We start from the raw sequence: 19,600 nt of genomic DNA, 5'->3' as shown, positions 1-19,600 counted from the left end.
TGTTGGGCCGGGTTACAGACGGCTATATCGGTCCGCTAATACAGGACTAGTAAAGGCCCAGTGCACTAGTTTTGTAGAAAAAAACAAATATTTTTGTATTTATATTTTTCTTTTACTTCTGATTTTTCAGGTGGTGCTGCAGCACCCTCAGCACCCCTACTTACTGTGGCTATGCAGACATAAACTACCTAGATTGCACTTGAATTCAGACTACTGAAAATGTGTTTTTAATATAAATACAGAACTATGTATTCCAAGGTTAAACCACTCTGAGAACAAGAGCTAGGACTTAAAAAACATCTATCTATGTCTGTGAAACCAGCAAATACCTAAACCACTTAAGCCACATTTCCATTGGCACTTTGAAATCAACCCAGGTTGGGCTGGCCCACAAATGTGAAATGATGTCATGTAGCTAGGTAGCCAATATGTGACTGCAGCTGGCTTCGCTAATGTTGCTAGCAAGATGTTGAAGAATTTAATTCACCCTCACCATGCTGTAACCAACGTTACCCCATACTCCTGCCAGTGCCAGCCAGACTCAGAGCCATATATTTAGCTTGCTGACGTTAGCCAGCTAGCTAAACAGTTAGCATCATCGCTAGCATAACAGGCTAGCTAGCTAGCTTCATTCCTACCTTGCTTGCCATGGCATTGGCTATTAGCTAGCTAGCTAACCAAGCAAACCAGACGACAGCTTTGATATTATGTAGCTGGCTTTCAATACGACCTGGCCAGCTAAAATTCCTGCTAGCTAAAATTCCTGCTAGCTCACATTAGCTAGCTAGCTTGTTTAAACTCTGATTTGCTAGCTAACGTTAGGTAACTATCATTCGAGGGCTGACTGTTCTCATAAAAGTTTATTGTGTAGTGCAAAAATGAATGAATGATCCAGCTATGGTGGTAATGCATGTCATGTCTGACTACTGCAATACTGCTTGTCCATGTGCTAGCTAACAGTAACAAGCCCAGAGGAGCTAGCTAATGTTGTGTCAGCATCCAGCAGGGATCAGCTTGGTGGTTGCATAGTAATGGTGTCACAAACCCGAATTCTAACCAGTTGTGAAACATGAGCTGCGCAGACCCGGATTTCCCTCGACCCAGCTCGAATTTGAGAATCCCATTAGAGCCAGCTCGATTTTTGCCCTAATTTGGCCCTAATTTTAAGTGCCAGTGGAAAGACAAGACACATAACTGATTATCAAGAACTGTGGCTTGGGTACTTAGGATTTCAAAAAAGATTGAATGTTCAGAATGTTTAATTCATATCTTTGGTTAGGAACCTAGCTAGCTTGGGGCTATGTTTTTTTTCTTCTTCATAACAATCATACTTGCAATAAAGCACATTTATTTTGTCTAGACTATTTACTAAGGTAGGATTTAGATGCTCCTGGCATGGTTCTAAATTCAAACTTCTTTCATCAAAGAGGTTAATGTTTCAGGGGATTTAAAGGCCTCGTGATTTGGGTTTCATGTTAGAAAAAAATTATACTTGGTTGTGAGCATAAGCAACGATAGTATGCTTCTTGATAATGTGAATTCTCTTGATATGCCACCAAAAGAGAGGTGGGTGGGATGGCATCCAAAAGAGGAATAATGTAGGTAATGCTTTATTTTACAGTCCTTTATATACTGCGAAATGATGGAGTAAAATATACATGCTACTTTCTGGTGCTTACTCCAAATAAGAGAACACAATTGGTAACTAACTGGTACGGATTAATTGCTTTCTCAATCCCAAAGAAGCCCAAATGTAATTATCATGCAAACGTGGTATAACTTCCTATTTCCATTTTGTTAATTGATATTATGTTACAGGAGGACTATAAAATTAAGCAAGCCACAATCCTGATATGAACAGTTTTGTTGAGGTAAAATATAATCAAAAAGAAGACTTGATGATATAAGATCATTGATAACATACAGTTGATGCTAAGTATTTAGCTGATGCAAATGAACATACAAGGGCTCTTAGATAAATTACATAAAGCATTGAACAACAGTCAGGTCTGCCCGTTCAACAGTCTCACATACAGTCAGTAACACGGTCTATTATTTCCTGCAACCTGCTTTGAGAATCATCCTGGAAGCACAGAGGAACAAGACTAAAAACCAGTGAGTTGTTGGAAGAAGTTTGAATGAAAATGAACTAGTAAGAAACGCTATTTCGTTTAAAAGTCGGTCAGTGTATACAAAACCCTTTGGGTTTTTCCCACAGCGAAACATCACGTCAGAAAGACTATCAAAACCAATATAATATTGCACCTCCGTTAGAATACAACAGCATTAAACAAAAACAGGAGAGATTATCCTATTCAACAAAATCAATAATCCACAATTGGTGTTCATGGTGCAAATCAATAGACATGGTCATCAAAACGTGTTAGCTGTTGACACTGTATGTCATGTCAGTAATCTACAAAGGCATTGGACTACAAAAGCTACTAACAGTGTATGCATACACTGGTTTAGATTGTATATATTCAGTGCATATATTGTATATGCATACTTAGCATCACATATATAAGTATACCCTGTAATGCCACCAACCTAACAAAAGAGTGTCCTATTAACATTATATGTCACACTGAGCAACTAAAGCTGCACTTTCTCCTGTTGCAGATGAGCTGCTCAATCTTATTCTTAAATCAACATATAACTCCTATTCCCACTACCATAGTGTTACTCTGTGAAATATTGAGTGTTTAAATGCTAGGGATTGTGGTGAATTGTATCTAGTGATATGAGGATGTAACTTTGCAAATAGCAAAAGGGAAAAGTGCATGTCAAGTATTCCATAAAAATATGAAATTGTTGGCTTACAACTAGGGTTGCAAAATTCCGGGAACTTCAAATAAATTCCCTGGTTTCCCGAAATCCCGGTTGGAGGATTTCCGGATTCAGAAGATAATAAGCAGGAAATCCGGACCCTACAACCAAGATTTCTGGGAAACCAGGGAATTTATAGAAAGTTCCTAGAATTCTGTAACCCAGCTTATAACACTCCCTCTATATGTAACTGATATTTATCCCAAACATTATGTTATTTTCACTACTTTCAAAGTTAACATTTATGTTTGGAAGTGTATTGGACATTCACTTTGGTACTGATTTTCACATCAAAAGAAAATGTGTCAAATGACAAAATATAACTCCTAATACTTAATCTAATAATTTGTCCTAAATTCTGATGTTCTCTTACCAATAAAGCACATTTTACAATAAAATGACTAAAATATGGCACAAGACACAGGTCCTTGACACAGAATTATCATGCAAGAACAAATAAATAAAAATTATTAACAAAAAAGGTTGATTCAAACCAAAATGATGCTTTCAGTAGTAACAAATGGCATTACTAAAGTCATATAAAAAAAAAAACTTGTTCAAGTGTTATCTTTTTACACAAACAAACCAAGACACTAATTTTGCAATTCAAAATAGATATCCAAAGTCAAGCTAGAATAGCATGCAACATATGTCTCACTGTTTTCAGAAACCTCCCTTCACTCGCTTTAGGTTGTGACATTGCATCTCCTTCTCCCAGGGCACATCTGTAATCACACCCTATTCCCTACATAGTGCACCACTTAAAAGTAGTGCCCAACATAGGGAAGAGGGTGCTATTTGGGACATTCCCTATCTCCTCTGGTGTAAACAGCGAAAGCAGGATACTGTAGACTGTAGCGTTGCATCTGTAGCCTTCTACTGCCAGGCAACGAGCCAGTAAGCTAATCACAAAGCCGCACGGTATTGTAGTGACTGTACTGAACTGTACACACTCACAGAACACTGTTAGGGAACACTCATGGAAGTCACCTTGTTGCTACTTGAATTGGGCCTTCTTATGGGGCCAGACGACCAAAACAACTCTTATAATGACGATCAGTTGCATACCTGATTGTGCCATGAATGGTAATATGATTTGAGAAAAATTGCTTTTTTTTGTGAAGATCCATAGCTTCCTTCTTTGCACTGTCAACAACTGTAGAGTTCCGTCTTCCATTTTGGCGCCAAACACAGTCTCACTAAAACATTACAGTTCTAAAACTTCTCACCAACAGCTTTCTTAAATCCATCCAAAGGATCAAATCCATCCATCCACCCCAAGATGCCAGGCGTTCAGCTCTCCCTGCGGAGCTCCCAAACTCTTCCTCTGTGGCGGAAGGGCACTTCCTCTCCGGCACCAACTACTTCTGGGTTAGAGGTCAACCATGGCGGTCTTGGCCAGATCCTTAGTTCCCTGGAGAATTCTCTTCATATGACCCACTTTCGATATCCCCAGATCCTGTGGACAGCAGACGACATCTTAAGAACATTGATTCTCCTAATTGTTTATTTATTTAATGGAAATCGTTTTATTTAATAGCTTCCTTTTTAATCACTACGCTAATTCTGTTTTATGGTTTTTACATTGTATTGTCTTTTTTTTGGTACTATTTCGTACCCTGTTGTTTTACGTCTTGGTCACCCTGTACTGCAACACCTATTTTGCTCACTTAACCCATCTAAGCCCTGTCTAAGCCGGGGGAGGGGTGGAGGGGGCGGGGGTGGTGATCATACCAAGGATCATTAGGTATTTGATTTAGAATTTTAAGAGCCCTTGAAGTATAAAAAAAAAATACATTTTTGGGGGTCTTACTGCTATTAGTCCATACAAATGCATGTAACAACAGATTCACTACATGGAATAAAAGATAGTCCCAAAAAAATATAAAAATAAAGTTCTGAAGTGTCTCTCCTATATCTGAGAGATATAAGAACGATCAGGATTTTTTGTACAGAACGTGGGCGTTTATCCCTTACTTAATACTTTTATGCTGCAATTATTTCTACAGACTAAGAAAAGCATTATAAAGACTTCTTACATGTACATGACAAGTCTTACAATTGTAACTGTAAGTGTTACGTAAAGTGTTACCATGTTTCTAAATAGGATCAATTACAATTATGTAATAGCGTTTAGGAAAAAAAACATTAAACTTCCAATGATGCTTTTTCGCCAGATAATGGTGGTTTTGCCATAGAAATGGAGGGGACAGATTTGGAATGAGGGGACACACACACAGCGAAACACTGGCACAGTCCAAGGTATGGTAGGCCTGTCGCTCGTATGGATGAGTGCACGTCTATTACTGTCCTCCCCTCGCTTTGCCCTCGTTCACTCCACCTACTGTAGATCCATTAGGATCGTTGGTCCATGAAACTCTGATAAACAATGTGTTTTTGAAATAGAACAATGTAAATGACACTCCATCATCTGTAAGGAGGTTATGGGGTAATGAGTGTGCAGTGGGATATCCCTGGGGTGTATCATTATAATATAATAATAATATGCCATTTAGCAGACGCTTTTATCCAAAGCGACTTACAGTCATGCGTGCATACATTTTTGCGTATGGGTGGTCCCGGGGATCGAACCCACTACCTTGGCGTTACAAGCGCCGTGCTCTACCAGCTGAGCTACAGTCGGATTCCGTTGCAAAACCGTTTACTCCAAACGGAAAACATTTTGCAATGAAAACGAGAGTTTCTATTGGACAAATTCAGGTACGTCCTTCCCTGTTTGCTTCTGTTTGGTTCAGTTGGTTTCTTAATTCCATTCTTTTATTTTTTTTAGATTACTGTTGTGTTTTGTTAGATATTACTGCACTGTTGGAGCTAGGAACACAAGCATTTCGCTACACCCGCAATAACATCTGCTAAATATGTGTATGCGACCAATAGAATTTGATTTGCTATGATTTAGCTTACACGTTAAACGGTTTCAGTTGCAAACTGTTTTGCCACAGACAAAACGTTTTGCAAATGGAATCAGACGAATTAATACACCTCTTGTTTCTCCCTGAGGTATTTTCTCAGTATGGAGTCAACATTGAACATCTTTCTCCTTTAACTCCAAGTAAATGCCACCTATGTTCAGCAGCACTCCAAAGGGCATGTCCACTCACACCCCTGGGGTCAGCACTACTGGGAGTTGTTGTGCATCTGTCCATGAACAGCGTCTCTTTGTCGGTCCTACCTAAAACAGCTTCTTGTCTCGGTCTATGGTACCACCCTAACCCCAGCTCCAACCCTCCCTCACCCAACCTTCCTGAGCAGTCCCACTCCCATAGCCCCTCCTCCCCTACACCCCCCCCCCCCCCCCCCCAGCCCTGTCCCGTTCCCGTTCCAAGTTCACACACAGTACCAGTGGAGACTGAGGGGTTAGTGAGTTACAGCCAGTCTCCTGCGGTAGGTAAGCAACACTCTCACACACAGAAGAAGCCAAGCAGAGCAGTGCAGCACAGAGCAGCAAACAGGGAGACAGCTAACGGCCAACAGAACCAGAGAGAAAGAGATGGAGAGAACCAGAGAGAAAGAGATGGAGAGAACCAGAGAGGAAGAGAGAAAGAGAGTTGATCTGGGGATAGATGAAGTAACAGGGTGTGTGTGTGTGTGTGTGTGTGTGTGTGTGTGTGTGTGTGTGTGTGTGTGTATGCCTTAGCGCGTGTGTGTGTGTGTTATATTTGTATGTGTGTGTGTGTGTTATGTTTGAGTGTGTGTGTTATGTTTGTGTGTTTGTGTGTGTGCCTGTGTGTATACCTTCAGGTCCCTTCTCTCCAGGTGCAGCAGTTCAGAGCCTCTGATGTCATGGCGTGTGAAGGTGTCTCTGTACTCTCCCAGACTGAGCTGCTCCAGCCAGACTCCTACCTCCTCTGTACCCCATCTCTCCACTACATACACAGACAGTACACAGAGCAAGAAGGCGCTCGCTCAGTGTCTGAGACCCTCTCTCTCACACACATACACACAAATATATGATGCACACCCACATCCAAACGCACATACACTCATATATATACACACACACAATCAGAGAGAGGAAATCCCAATAGAGGGATGGGAAGACAGGGAGAGGTAGAGGGAGAAAGGAAAGGAGGGAGGAGAGGCGGTAGCGGCTGGCGGAAAAAGAGGAGGGGTTAACATAGATGTTGGAGGTTGGTTGGTCGGAAACAGCTGTGGCCAATGGCCTTCCAGAGAGGCTGAGGGCATGCAGGTTATCCACCAATCAGAACACAGACGTACAGGAAGTAGGAGGGAGAAGGAGGTGGAAGCCTGTGCAACCTGAAGGAACGTCTCACCCAATCAACACCCTGCCCTGCCTCACTGTGGGCGGGACTAACACTCCCGACCAATCAGACGGGGTCCTGAAGCAGAGGAACGGCCAACTCCTGCAATTCTACTTGTCTCCATTCTATTCTCTCTTATTCCACACCAAAACAAAGTCCTTTCTGAGACGACCTGCATTCTGTATTATAATCTAGATTGAAGAGTGCAGCTGCAGCATTCAATAGAAATGGCTGGTTTTCATGTTCAATTGGTAGTAATATTCATAAACATACAGTCAAAAAAATGCTTTTTTCATGTTCAATTGGTAGTAATATCAATAAACAAATGTAGCAATATTCGGTTGTATCAGTCGTCATGAAGGAGAAATGGTGTTCTAATACACACATTTTCTTTCTCTGGGAAACCCCTGGGTTTTTGGCCCTGTGTCCAGCCCCCTCCCCCTGTCTTTGGCCTTGGTTTGTGCCTGCTGTACATGTGTAGACAGGTGGATAAGACCATGAACAGAAGGAAGAGGGGTGCTCTTGGATGGCTGGGTCAGACTGAGGACCAGGGCAGAAAAGAAAACACAGAGACAATCCCTGACACCACACTGGGTGGTTATAATGCATTACAACCACTAAATGTAGGCCACATAGAGACCTTAAAGATCTTAGTTCTAACTAAAAAGTAAACAACAATGTATGTTTGTGTGCATGTGTGTGTGGTACGTACACTCTTAGAAAAAAGGGTTCCAAAAGGGTTCCAAAAAGGTTCCAAAAGGGTTCCAAAAGGGTTCTTCGGCTGTCCCATTAGGTTAACCCTCTTGAATCCAGATAGAACCCTTTTGGGTTCCATGTAGAACTCTCTGTGGAAAGGGTTGTACATGGAACCCAAAAGGTTTCTACCTGGAATCCAAAAGGGTTCTACCTGGAACCAAAAAGGGATCTTTAAAAGGTGATCCAATGGGCCACAGCCGAAGAACCCTTTTTAGGTTCTAGACAGCACCTTTTTTTTCTAAGAGCGTACTGTCTATGTGAAGCCTGTGGAGAGACTAAAAGACTAACACTGACCGGACTGAGGGCAGGTCTTCTTGGTAGCTTTCTCTTTCTTGAACTTTGGCACGATTCTGAACATGCTGCTACGACTGCTGCTCTTGCCATACTCTAACGAGGGGTCCTGAGAGGAACACAGGTGTAGGATTAGAAGTGTGTGTGTGTTCTCACCTCATCTTCATTAGGCTGCAGTATATGGTATAACCAGGGAATATCTACTAGTGTGTGTGTGTTCTCACCTCATCTTCATTAGGCTGCAGTATATGGTATAACCAGGGAATATCTACTAGTGTGTGTGTGTTCTCACCTCATCTTCATTAGGCTGCAGTATATGGTATAACCAGGGAATATCTACTAGAGTGTGTGTGTTCTCACCTCATCTTCATTAGGCTGCAGTATATGGTATAACCAGGGAATATCTACTAGTGTGTGTGTGTTCTCACCTCATCTTCATTAGGCTGCAGTATATGGTATAACCAGGGAATATCTACTAGTGTGTGTGTGTTCTCACCTCATGTTCATTAGGCTGCAGTATATGGTATAACCAGGGAATATCTACTAGTGTGTGTGTGTTCTCACCTCATTTTCATTAGGCTGCAGTATATGGTATAACCAGGGAATATCTACTAGTGTGTGTGTGTTCTCACCTCATCTTCATAAGGCTGCAGTATATGGTATAACCAGGGAATATCTACTAGTGTGTGTGTGTTCTCACCTCATCTTCATGAGGCTGCAGTATATGGTATAACCAGGGAATATCTACTAGTGTGTGTGTGTTCTCACCTCATCTTCATAAGGCTGCAGTATATGGTATAACCAGGGAATATCTACTAGAGTGTGTGTGTTCTCACCTCATTTTCATGAGGCTGCAGTATATGGTATAACCAGGGAATATCTACTAGAGTGTGTTCTCACCTCATCTTCATTAGGCTGCAGTATATGGTATAACCAGGGAATATCTACTAGTTTGCCTAGTTCCATCTCCACACTCTGCAGAGCACTGGATAAAGACTCTTCATCTGAGGGTTCCAGTTGCTGTGGATGGACACACACGTACACACACACACACACACACACACACACACACACACACACACACACACACACACACACACACACACACACACACACACACACACACACACACACACACACACACATGCACACACAGGAGTTGGGTATGAAGGAGATAAACACATTTTCTGTACAGAGACTGTGAGTAAGATGACGTTGCCCTGAGACGTTGATCTAAGGTCAGTCTTGCGTTTTCCTTCCTAATGGTTAGGATATGGAAAGGCTAAACTGACCTTGCTTAGCCTCCTAGATTGTAACTCACCAGTGATACTCGTCCCACCAGAAGGGATTCCGTCTCGTTGTGTAAAGCCTTTACATTACTGGCTACTTCTATAGCAGTGTTCCTGGCCATACTCTGGGTACAAGGCAATACAAACAAACTTGATATTAGACAGCTGGAATCACACACTCCTCATATCACTCCTCATATCACACCTCATATCACACCTCATTTCACTCCTCATGTCACTCCTCATGTCACTCCTCATGTCACTCCTCATATCACACCTCATATCACACCTCATGTCACTCCTCATGTCACTCCTCATGTCACTCCTCATTTCACTCCTCATATCACTCCTCATGTCACTCCTCATGTCACACCTCATGTCACTCCTCATGTCACTCCTCATGTCACACCTCATATCACTCCTCATATCACTCCTCATATCACACTTCATGTCACTCCTCATGTCACACCTCATATCACTCCTCATATTACACTTCATGTCACTCCTCATGTCACTCCTCATGTCACTCCTCATGTCACTCCTCATGTCACACCTCATATCACTCCTCATGTCACTCCTCATGTCACACCTCATATCACTCCTCATATCACTCCTCATATCACACTTCATGTCACTCCTCATATCACTCCTCATGTCACTCCTCATGTGACTCCTCATGTCACTCCTCATATCACTCCTCATATCACTCCTCATATCACTCCTCATATCACACTTCATGTCACTCCTCATGTCACTCCTCATGTCACTCCTCATGTCACTCCTCATATCACTCCTCATATCACACTTCATGTCACTCCTCATATCACACCTCATATCACACCTCATGTAACTCCTCATCTCACACCTCATATCACTCCTCATGTCACTCCTCATGTCACTCCTCATATCACACCTCATATCACTCCTCATATCACTCCTCATATCACTCCTCATGTCACACCTCATATCACTCCTCATATCACTCCTCATATCACACTTCATGTCACTCCTCATGTCACTCCTCATGTCACTCCTCATATCACTCCTCATATCACACTTCATGTCACTCCTCATGTCACTCCTCATATCACACCTCATGTTACTCCTCATTTCACTCCTCATGTCACTCCTCATGTCACTCCTCATATCACTCCTCATATCACACCTCATATCACTCCTCATGTCACTCCTCATGTCACTCCTCATGTCACTCCTCATATCACTCCTCATATCACACCTCATGTCACTCCTCATGTCACTCCTCATGTCACTCCTCATGTCACACCTCATATCACTCCTCATATCACTCCTCATATCACTCCTCATATCACATATCCTCTTGATGATGTCTAACCTCGGCTAACTTGGGGTGTGTCTTGTTGATGGCATGTGACGAGGCGTTGACGGCGTGAGCCAGCTCCTGCTCTAAAAGCCCATTGGTCTTGGCTGCCTCACAGATCCTGTGATTGGACAAGGGGAGAGGTCAGAGGGCACAGTTCTGTCTGCCGGCTGGACAGAACGTTTACAGGTACATTATTCAAGATAACAGTTTAAAAGGGAGTAAAATAAGGTGTGTGTATGTGTGTGTGTGTGTGTGTGTATGTGTGAGTGTGTGTGTGTGTGTGTGTGTGTGTGTGTGTGTGTGTACCTGGTGATGAGGTCGTCCGCAGCGCGTGCAACCAGCTGTACAAGGGCCACCTCCTCCTCAGTGGCCAGGTCCACAGACTGCTGGGAGTAGAGGTGAGGTCGCAGGGGCAGCTTGTCATACTTCAGCTTGTCCTCCCACGACTTCAGAGTGTTCTCAAACGCCTGCACATGGACACACAGGGATGGATGCAGGGAGGAGACACAGGGAGAAGACACAGGGAGGAGACGCAGGGAGGAGACACAGGGAGGGACACAGGGAGGAGACTCAGGGAGGAGACGCAGGGAGGAGACGCAGGGAGGGACACAGGGAGGGACACAGGGAGGAGACACAGGGAGGGACACAGGGAGGGACACAGGGAGGGGACACAGGGAGGGACACAGGGAGGGACACAGGGAGGAGAGGCAGTGAGGAGAGACAGGGAGGAGAGACAGGGAGGAGACGCAGGGAGGGACACAGGGAGGGACACAGGGAGGAGACACAGGGAGGGACACAGGGAGGGACACAGGGAGGAGACGCAGGGAGGGACACAGGGAGGGACACAGGGAGGGACACAGGGAGGGGACACAGGGAGGGACACAGGGAGGGACACAGGGAGGGGACACAGGGAGGGACACAGGGAGGGACACAGGGAGGGACACAGGGAGGGACACAGGGAGGGACACAGGGAGGGGACACAGGGAAGGACACAGGGAGGGGCACAGGGAGGGGACACAGGGAGGGACACAGGGAGGGACACAGGGAGGGACACAGGGAGGGACGCAGGGAGGGACACAGGGAGGAGACGAAGGGAGGAGACGCAGGGAGGAGACACAGGGTGGAACGGAGTTAAGATCCACAGACAGAGACAGAGAGAGACAGGGACAGACACAGAGAGAGACAGAGACAGGGACAGACACAGGGACAGAAACAGAGAGAGACAGAGACAGGGACAGACACAGGGACAGATACAGAAACAAAGCGAGACAGGGACAGACACAGGGACAGAGACATTAACAAAGCAAAACAAGGACAGACACAGAGACAGAAACAAAGCGTGACAGGGACAGACACAGGGACAGAGACAGAAACAAAGCGAGACAGGGACAGACACAGGGACAGAGACAGAAACAAAGCGAGACAGGGACAGACACAGGGACAGTGACAGGGACAGAGACAGGGACAGGGACAGAGACAGAGAGAGACAGTGACAGGGACAGAGACAGAGACAGAGAGAGACAGAGACAGGGACAGACACAGGGACAGGGAAGAAACAACGCGAGACAGGGACAGACACAGGGACAGAGACAGGGCATACAGTAACAGTTTAAGGCTGGATTCAATCCGTATTGCGGAAGTATTGCAGAAGATCAGCGTTATAGCTCGATTTAAATGTAAAGGCAATTTTCCCGCGCTTGCAGAGATTGCATTCACGGTAAACACTGCATATGTCGGGTCAATAAAAAAAAAAAGTACAATTTTAACACAGACCTTACGCGATACTTCCGTCTTCATCGATAAAATATTATTTTATTTTATTTGAACCCAGCCCTGATTCCTGCTCCATATCATCTCTATTGACTGTCCTCTTTCTCACCCTGTCCCTGGTCAACATCTGTGCTCTGTTCTTGTGTTGGATCTTGATGACTCCTGGAGGTTGTACCCAGGCCTCTCCGTCCACTTGAATAGGAACACCCTCATCTCCCAGGATAGTGATTTTCACTGAGCGACACTGACAGTGGAGGAAAGGGTCATAGGATCAAACACTACAGTAGAGTACAGGGAGTGTGTGTGTGTGTGTGTGTGTGTGTGTGTGTGTGTGTGTGTGTGTGTGTGTGTGTGTGTGTGTGTGTGTGTGTGTGTGTGTGTGTGTGTGTGTGTGTGTGTGTGTGTGTGTGTGCGTGCGTGTGCGTGTGTGTGTGTGTGCGTGTGCGTGTGTGTGTGTGTGTGTGTGTCTGTGTGTGTGTGTGTGCGTTACCTGTGCTATGCGGTGGTGTTGTAGTTTGATGACTCTGGATACAGCCATCTGCATACTGCCAAACACTGCTACCACCTCCAGGATCTTATCATCAAACGACGGGGCACAGAAGATCTACACACACACACACACACACACACACACACACACACACACACACACACACACACACACACACACACACACACACACACACACACACAGAATAACAGAGGTATGGGTTAAAACACAATGAACACAGTTACAGTACATTGCTCTGAAGCAGGGCTGCCCAATCCTGGTCCTGAAGAGCTGAAACACTTCTGGTTTTAGTTTCTACCTGGTAGTTCATTGCACTCACCTGGTGTCCCAGGTTTGAATTAGTCCCTCGTTAGAATGAGAAGATGAAAACCAGAAGTGTTTTGGCCCTCCAGGACCAGGATTGGGCAGCCCTGCTTTAGAGCATGTGGATGATACTTATTGTGTGTACTGTATGTATGTATATATTATAGGTACTTCGTTTTATTAGTTGTTTTAGTATTTGTAGCAGTAGTTGTATTAGTATCTGTAGCAGTAGTTTTATTAGTTGTAGAACAACGTTTTTATTATTATTATTATTATTATTATTATTATTTCATTGTTAATGTTATTAGACAGTAGTTGCCATATTCTTCTTCCTACTAAGTATTTTTTTATTTTTTTTATTTTTTTATTTGGACACTCTTGAAATCTAGATGGTGCATGTCAAGAGATTTCATCCTGCAAAATGTCATCATCATCACCATCACCATCATTGATCTCCCTTCATTGAAAACTGTCTTCTGACATTTCCTTCACCTCCAAATCGTCTAGTGAAAACAGGGGGTTAGAGTTTAGATTGAAGACTATGGAGTGAAAGGTTCCTCTGACTTGATATTGATCTCTCTGTCCACACTGTCCATGATAAGGTCAAGGTAATGATGAATCAGACATAATTCTACTACAACATTTCTCTGCTCTGATCCACTTATAAATGCCTCTTCAAAGCAGATCTCTACTATTTAGCTCGCTGCACGTCAAAGGCTCAGAGAGAGGCTGTGATCTAATGTATTGTAGTTCAGAGTAATTTCACTAGGTGGAGCCCTACTCAAGATATCACACCCCTCATTGAGTACAGTTACATGCACACAATAATATGATTATTGTGGATTGTCAGATTAATATAATAGTTTGTTTCAAACATTTACATGCTTTGCAAGAAGAGCGATTTCCCTAATAATCCTGTTTACATGGACACATCTGAAATCAGGCTACCTGAGGGGACTTTGATAAATGCAGAAAATCGCCAATCAAAAAATAAACGTGTTACCGCAGTGACCAAGTTATATATGTGAAGATTATCTGATTCTGAGTTCAGACATATCAAGTTTGTGTGTTGGATCAGTTACACTGGATGTCTTCCCAGCAGCTTGCTCTGTCCCAGCACAGCCGTCACAACACCACGTCACACACACAGAGGTAACCTCACTGCCCTTAAATTACAACACCACGTCACACACACAGAGGTAACCTCACTGCCCCTAAATTACAACACAACGTCACACACACAGAGGTAACCTCACTGCTCTTAAATTACAACACAACGTCACACACACAGAGGTAACCTCACTGCCCCTAAATTACAACACCACGTCACACACACAGAGGTAACCTCACTGCTCTTAAATTACAACATCACGTCACACACACAGAGGTAACCTCACTGCTCTTAAATTACAACACCACGTCACACACAGAGGTAACCTCACTGCCCCTAAATTACAACACCACGTCACACACACAGAGGTAACCTCACTGCTCTTAAATTACAACACCACGTCACACACACAGAGGTAACCTCACTGCTCTTAAATTACAACACCACGTCACACACACAGAGGTAACCTCACTGCCCCTAAATTACAACACCACGTCACACACACAGAGGTAACCTCACTGCTCTTAAATTACAACACCACGTCACACACACAGAGGTAACCTCACTGCTCTTAAATTACAACACCACGTCACACACAGAGGTAACCTCACTGCCCCTAAATTACAACACCACGTCACACACACAGAGGTAACCTCACTGATCTTAAATTACAACACCACGTCACACACACAGAGGTAACCTCACTGCTCTTAAATTACAACACCACGTCACACACACAGAGGTAACCTCACTGCTCTTAAATTACAACACCACGTCACACACACAGAGGTAACCTCACTGCTCTTAAATTACAACACCACGTCACACACACAGAGGTAACCTCACTGCCCCTAAATTACAACACCACGTCACACACACAGAGGTAACCTCACTGCCCCTAAATTACAACACCACGTCACACACACACAGAGGTCATTTCACTGGACATGCCAAATAGTGTCCCCCTGCCAAAAAGTGTGCCCCACCAGGAGTGTGTGTGTGTGTGTGTGGCAAACCAAGCCTCCAGTCCGTCAACAGCCCATGTACTGAGTCTTAAACACATAGGCAGATAGATGGCCACCTCTCTCACACAGAGAGGCCCTCATCTGAAACTTGTCACAAGACTAAATCAGCTCAAGTAGGATACACACGTACTGGACAACAGTAACAACCAGACGTGGTGTCGTTCTGTTTGTCTCGTCTCATACAACACTGAGCCAGCAGCCACAAAGTACCAACCAGACACACACACACACACACACAGTACTCACGTCGTCCTCCTTGGTTCCTCCCCAGAAGTTGGTTCCTCCTGCATAGCTGGGGATGTTCAGCACCGCAATGCCCTGCAGGCTGGGAAGGGGGATGTACTGACCGTCACACTGGACACACACGTGCGTGCACACACACACACAAACACACACACAGAGAGTTACAGTTAGGCTCTATTCCAACACGGAGAAGCTGCAGGCTGGGCAGGGGCAGGTACTGGCCATCGTTCCCTGTGTTACACCCAATATGGCCGCCATTCTATCCACCACAAAACATTGATTTGAATGGGAATGTCCCTTCTAGTAATTCTAATTCTATGGATTCGTCTCTCACCTCCAGTTGAACCTTCTGTTCTAGATTCTTGTAGGTTCTCTGGAGGAGCTCCTTGGTGCCCAGAACCCCATACCACACCCTGTTCTTAGTACGACTCCTAGAGCCAGAGAGGGAGGTGGGGGGGGAGAGAAAGGGAGGGAGGGATACATAGTGAGGAAGAGAAAGGAGTGTAATGAGAAAAGGGTGAGACAATAGAGGAGAGAGAGAGATGAGAGGAGAGCAGAGAGGGATGAGGGAGGAAAGGAGAGGAGAAATGGATGAGGGAGGAGAGGAGAGAGGGGTGAGAGGACAGTAGAGAGCGATGAGGGAGGAGAGGAGAGAGGGATGAGAGGACAGTAGAGAGCGATGAGGGTGGAGAGGAGAGAGGGATGAGGGAGGAGAGGAGAGAGGGATGAGAGGACAGTAGAGAGCGATGAGGGAGGAGAGGAGAGAGGGGTGAGGGAGGAGAGGAGAGAGGGATGAGAGGACAGTAGAGATGGATGAGGGAGGAGAGGAGAGAGGGGTGAGGGTGGAGAGGAGAGTGGGATTAAGGAGAAGAGAGAGGGGTGAGAGGACAGTAGAGAGCAATGAGGGAGGAGAGGAGAGAGGGATAAGGGAGGAGAGGAGAGAGGGATGAGAGGACAGTAGAGATGGATGAGGGAGGAGAGGAGAGAGGGGTGAGAGGACAGTAGAGATGGATGAGGGAGGAGAGGAAAGAGATGAGGGAGGAGAGGAGAGAGGGATGAGAACACAGTAGAGAGCGATGAGGGAGGAGAGGAGAGAGGGGTGAGAGGACAGTAGAGATGGATGAGGGAGGAGAGGAGAGAGGGATGAGGGAGGAGAGGAGAGAGGGATGAGGGTGGAGAGGAGAGTGGGATGAAGGAGAAGAGAGAGGGGTGAGAGGACAGTAGAGAGCGATGAGGGAGGAGAGGAGAGAGGGATGAGGGAGGAGAGGAGAGAGGGATGAGGGAGGAGAGGAGAGAGGGATGAGAGGACAGTAGAGATGGATGAGGGAGGAGAGGAGAGAGGGGTGAGAGGACAGTAGAGATGGATGAGGGAGGAGAGGAGAGAGGGGTGAGAGGACAGTAGAGATGGATGAGGGAGGAGAGGAGAGAGATGAGGGAGGAGAGGAGAGAGGTGAGAGGACAGTAGAGATGGATGAGGGAGGAGAGGAGAGATGGATGAGGGAGGAGAGAGGGGTGAGGGAGGAGAGGAGAGATAAAACTAGAGCTCACCTGCACTTCTCTGGGTGTTCCTCCCTCTTGTTGTTGAACTCCAAGGTGATCTTAGCATCCAGCCCAACGCCAAAGTAGTTGTTCATGACACACTTCTCACTAAAGCCCTCTCTGTGGGGGAGATAGAGAGACACAGAAAATAACACAAAACTACACAAACCTTTTAAAAAATGAATGTTTTGATCACCAAAATGGTCCAGACTGAAACTTTCTGAATATGGTAGCCTAAAGGTCACCAAAAGGGGCCAGTCTGAAACTTTCTGAATATAGTAGCCTAAAGGTCAGAGGTGAGAGGTCAGAGGGTCTTACAGTGAGTCCAGGTCAGAGTCCAGAAAGGGCGTAGCTCCAAATGGGTCGATATTGGCCAGCAGCATCTTACTGATGATGGAGCTACCAGCTATTGAGGCTGCCAGACCAGCACGCAAACCTGTACAGAGAAACAGCAATATTCTTAGAGACTGCTGTGTGTGTGAGTGGTATGTCTACATGTATCAGGGCAAACGATTAGTGTGTGTGTGTGTGTGTGTGTGTGTGTGTGTGTGTGTGTGTGTGTGTGTGTGTGTGTGTGTGCGTCTTTAACTTTCGGTTTTGAACCCCAGCTTCAGCCAGCTGAAAATACAATATTTTGGTTTTTTGAAAATATATTTCACAGCAGTTTAGATGGTACTATGTTTCTCTACACTACACATTGCTTGTTTTGTCACATAAACTGAAATTAGGCGAACTATTATACTTTTTGCAATCAGGAAATGGCAGAGTGATTTAACTGTCTGCACCTTTAACTGTCTAAAATGTGCTTAATGCTCATTTAGTAGCTAGCTATCTAAATCAAGCTTCGCTTGGTAACAGCAGAGAATCCCCTCCTGGATCAAGAGCCTTGCTGTCTAATATTTATTTTGTGTGTGCAGCAAACTGTAAGTAGCATTTTTGAGTTACTTGTATAACTTTATGAGCTGGGATGTCTGTCCTGCAAATACTTTAGGTCAGAGACTGTATAAAATGTTCGCAATGCACTCGTTACCATTGAGTTGACATTCTCTATGGGATTTTTACATGTATTTGTTAGCATTGCTAACCTTTGGATTATAGAGGCTGAAAATAGCGCCCCTTGTGTTCAGTGCCGGTATTACCGAATATTGCTATGAAGGTATGACATTCTGTGTGTGCGTGTGTGTGTGTGTGCGTGTGTGTGTACATGTATCAGGGCAGATGTGTGTGTGTATACCCATGAGCACGAACCATAGAAGATGAAGTGTGCATGTGTATGTGAAGTGTGTATGTTTGTGTGCATGGCGCGCATATACCGTAGGATGTACCAGGGCAGATGATACGTGTGTTGAGTACAGGCAGGTTCTCCTTGCTGGTGGTGAAGGGTGTGATGGAGAACGAGCCACATGATTGGCTGCTGCGACTCACACACCTTTCAGGAGGGGAACAAGGACTCTTAGCCACTAGAGCGGAAGAGAGAGAGAGAGAGTCAGAGAGAGAGAGGGGGCCAGAGAGATAAAGACAGACAGAGAAAGAAAGACAGAAAGATACCGGAAGTGTTAGTACAGAGACATACACTATCTATTCTACATTTACATTTTAGTCATTTAGCAGACGCTCTTATCCAAAGCGACTTACAGTTAGTGAGTGCATACATTTTCATACTGGCCCCCCGTGGGAAACGAACCCACAACCCTGGCGTTGCAAGCGCCATGCTCTACCAACTGAGCTACAGGGGACTACATTCTAGTATATACTAAATATCTAGGGGAGAGTAGATAGACCAAGGGGATGACACTAGAGAGTATACCATCCCTACTGCTCTGAGGCAGGAAGAAGATTCCTTGTAAACAGGAAGAGCCCCTGTCCCTCAGACAATGGCACATCCTACAAGACACAGACACACATTCTTAGGGACAAACACACACTCTGTGCTATGTAAATACTATACTGTGCTATGTAAATACTACACTGTGCTATGTAAATACTACACTGTGCTATGTAAATACTACACTGTGCTATGTAAATACTACACTGTGCTATGAAAATACTACACTGTGCTATGAAAATACTACACTGTGCTATGTAAATACTACACTGTGCTATGAAAATACTACACTGTCCTATGAAAATACTACACTGTGCTATGTAAATACTACATTGTGCTATTTAAATACTACACTGTGCTATGTAAATACTACACTGTGCTATGTAAATACTACACTGTGCTATTTAAATACTACACTGTGCTATGTAAATACTACATTGTGCTATGAACATACTACGCTGTGCTATTTAAATACTACACTGT

General features: G+C 44.6%; 1 protein-coding gene across 1 annotated transcript; it reads right to left on the bottom strand.

Moving 5' to 3' along the window:
* Positions 1 to 3,947: 3,947 nt before the first annotated feature.
* Positions 3,948 to 19,175, bottom strand: LOC311143850 (diacylglycerol kinase eta-like; the record flags this gene model as incomplete). The annotated part of the gene is made up of 14 exons (XM_084179727.1): positions 3,948 to 4,288; positions 8,163 to 8,268; positions 9,060 to 9,179; positions 9,481 to 9,573; positions 10,803 to 10,908; positions 11,097 to 11,257; positions 12,670 to 12,804; positions 13,051 to 13,164; positions 15,757 to 15,864; positions 16,088 to 16,184; positions 17,302 to 17,412; positions 17,611 to 17,728; positions 18,618 to 18,752; positions 19,100 to 19,175. The coding sequence occupies 14 exons, from the start codon at positions 19,173 to 19,175 to the stop codon at positions 4,236 to 4,238; spliced, it is 1,533 nt and encodes a 510-aa protein (XP_084035853.1). The 3' UTR covers positions 3,948 to 4,235.
* Between the last annotated feature and the right edge of the window lie 425 nt (positions 19,176 to 19,600).

The sequence above is a fragment of the Coregonus lavaretus genome (assembly GCF_964263955.1).
Source record: "Coregonus lavaretus genome assembly, chromosome: 16".
Lineage (NCBI taxonomy): Eukaryota > Metazoa > Chordata > Actinopteri > Salmoniformes > Salmonidae > Coregonus > Coregonus lavaretus.
The sequence above is the reverse complement of the archived record's forward strand: the minus strand, read 5'-3'. Positions and strand labels throughout refer to the sequence as shown.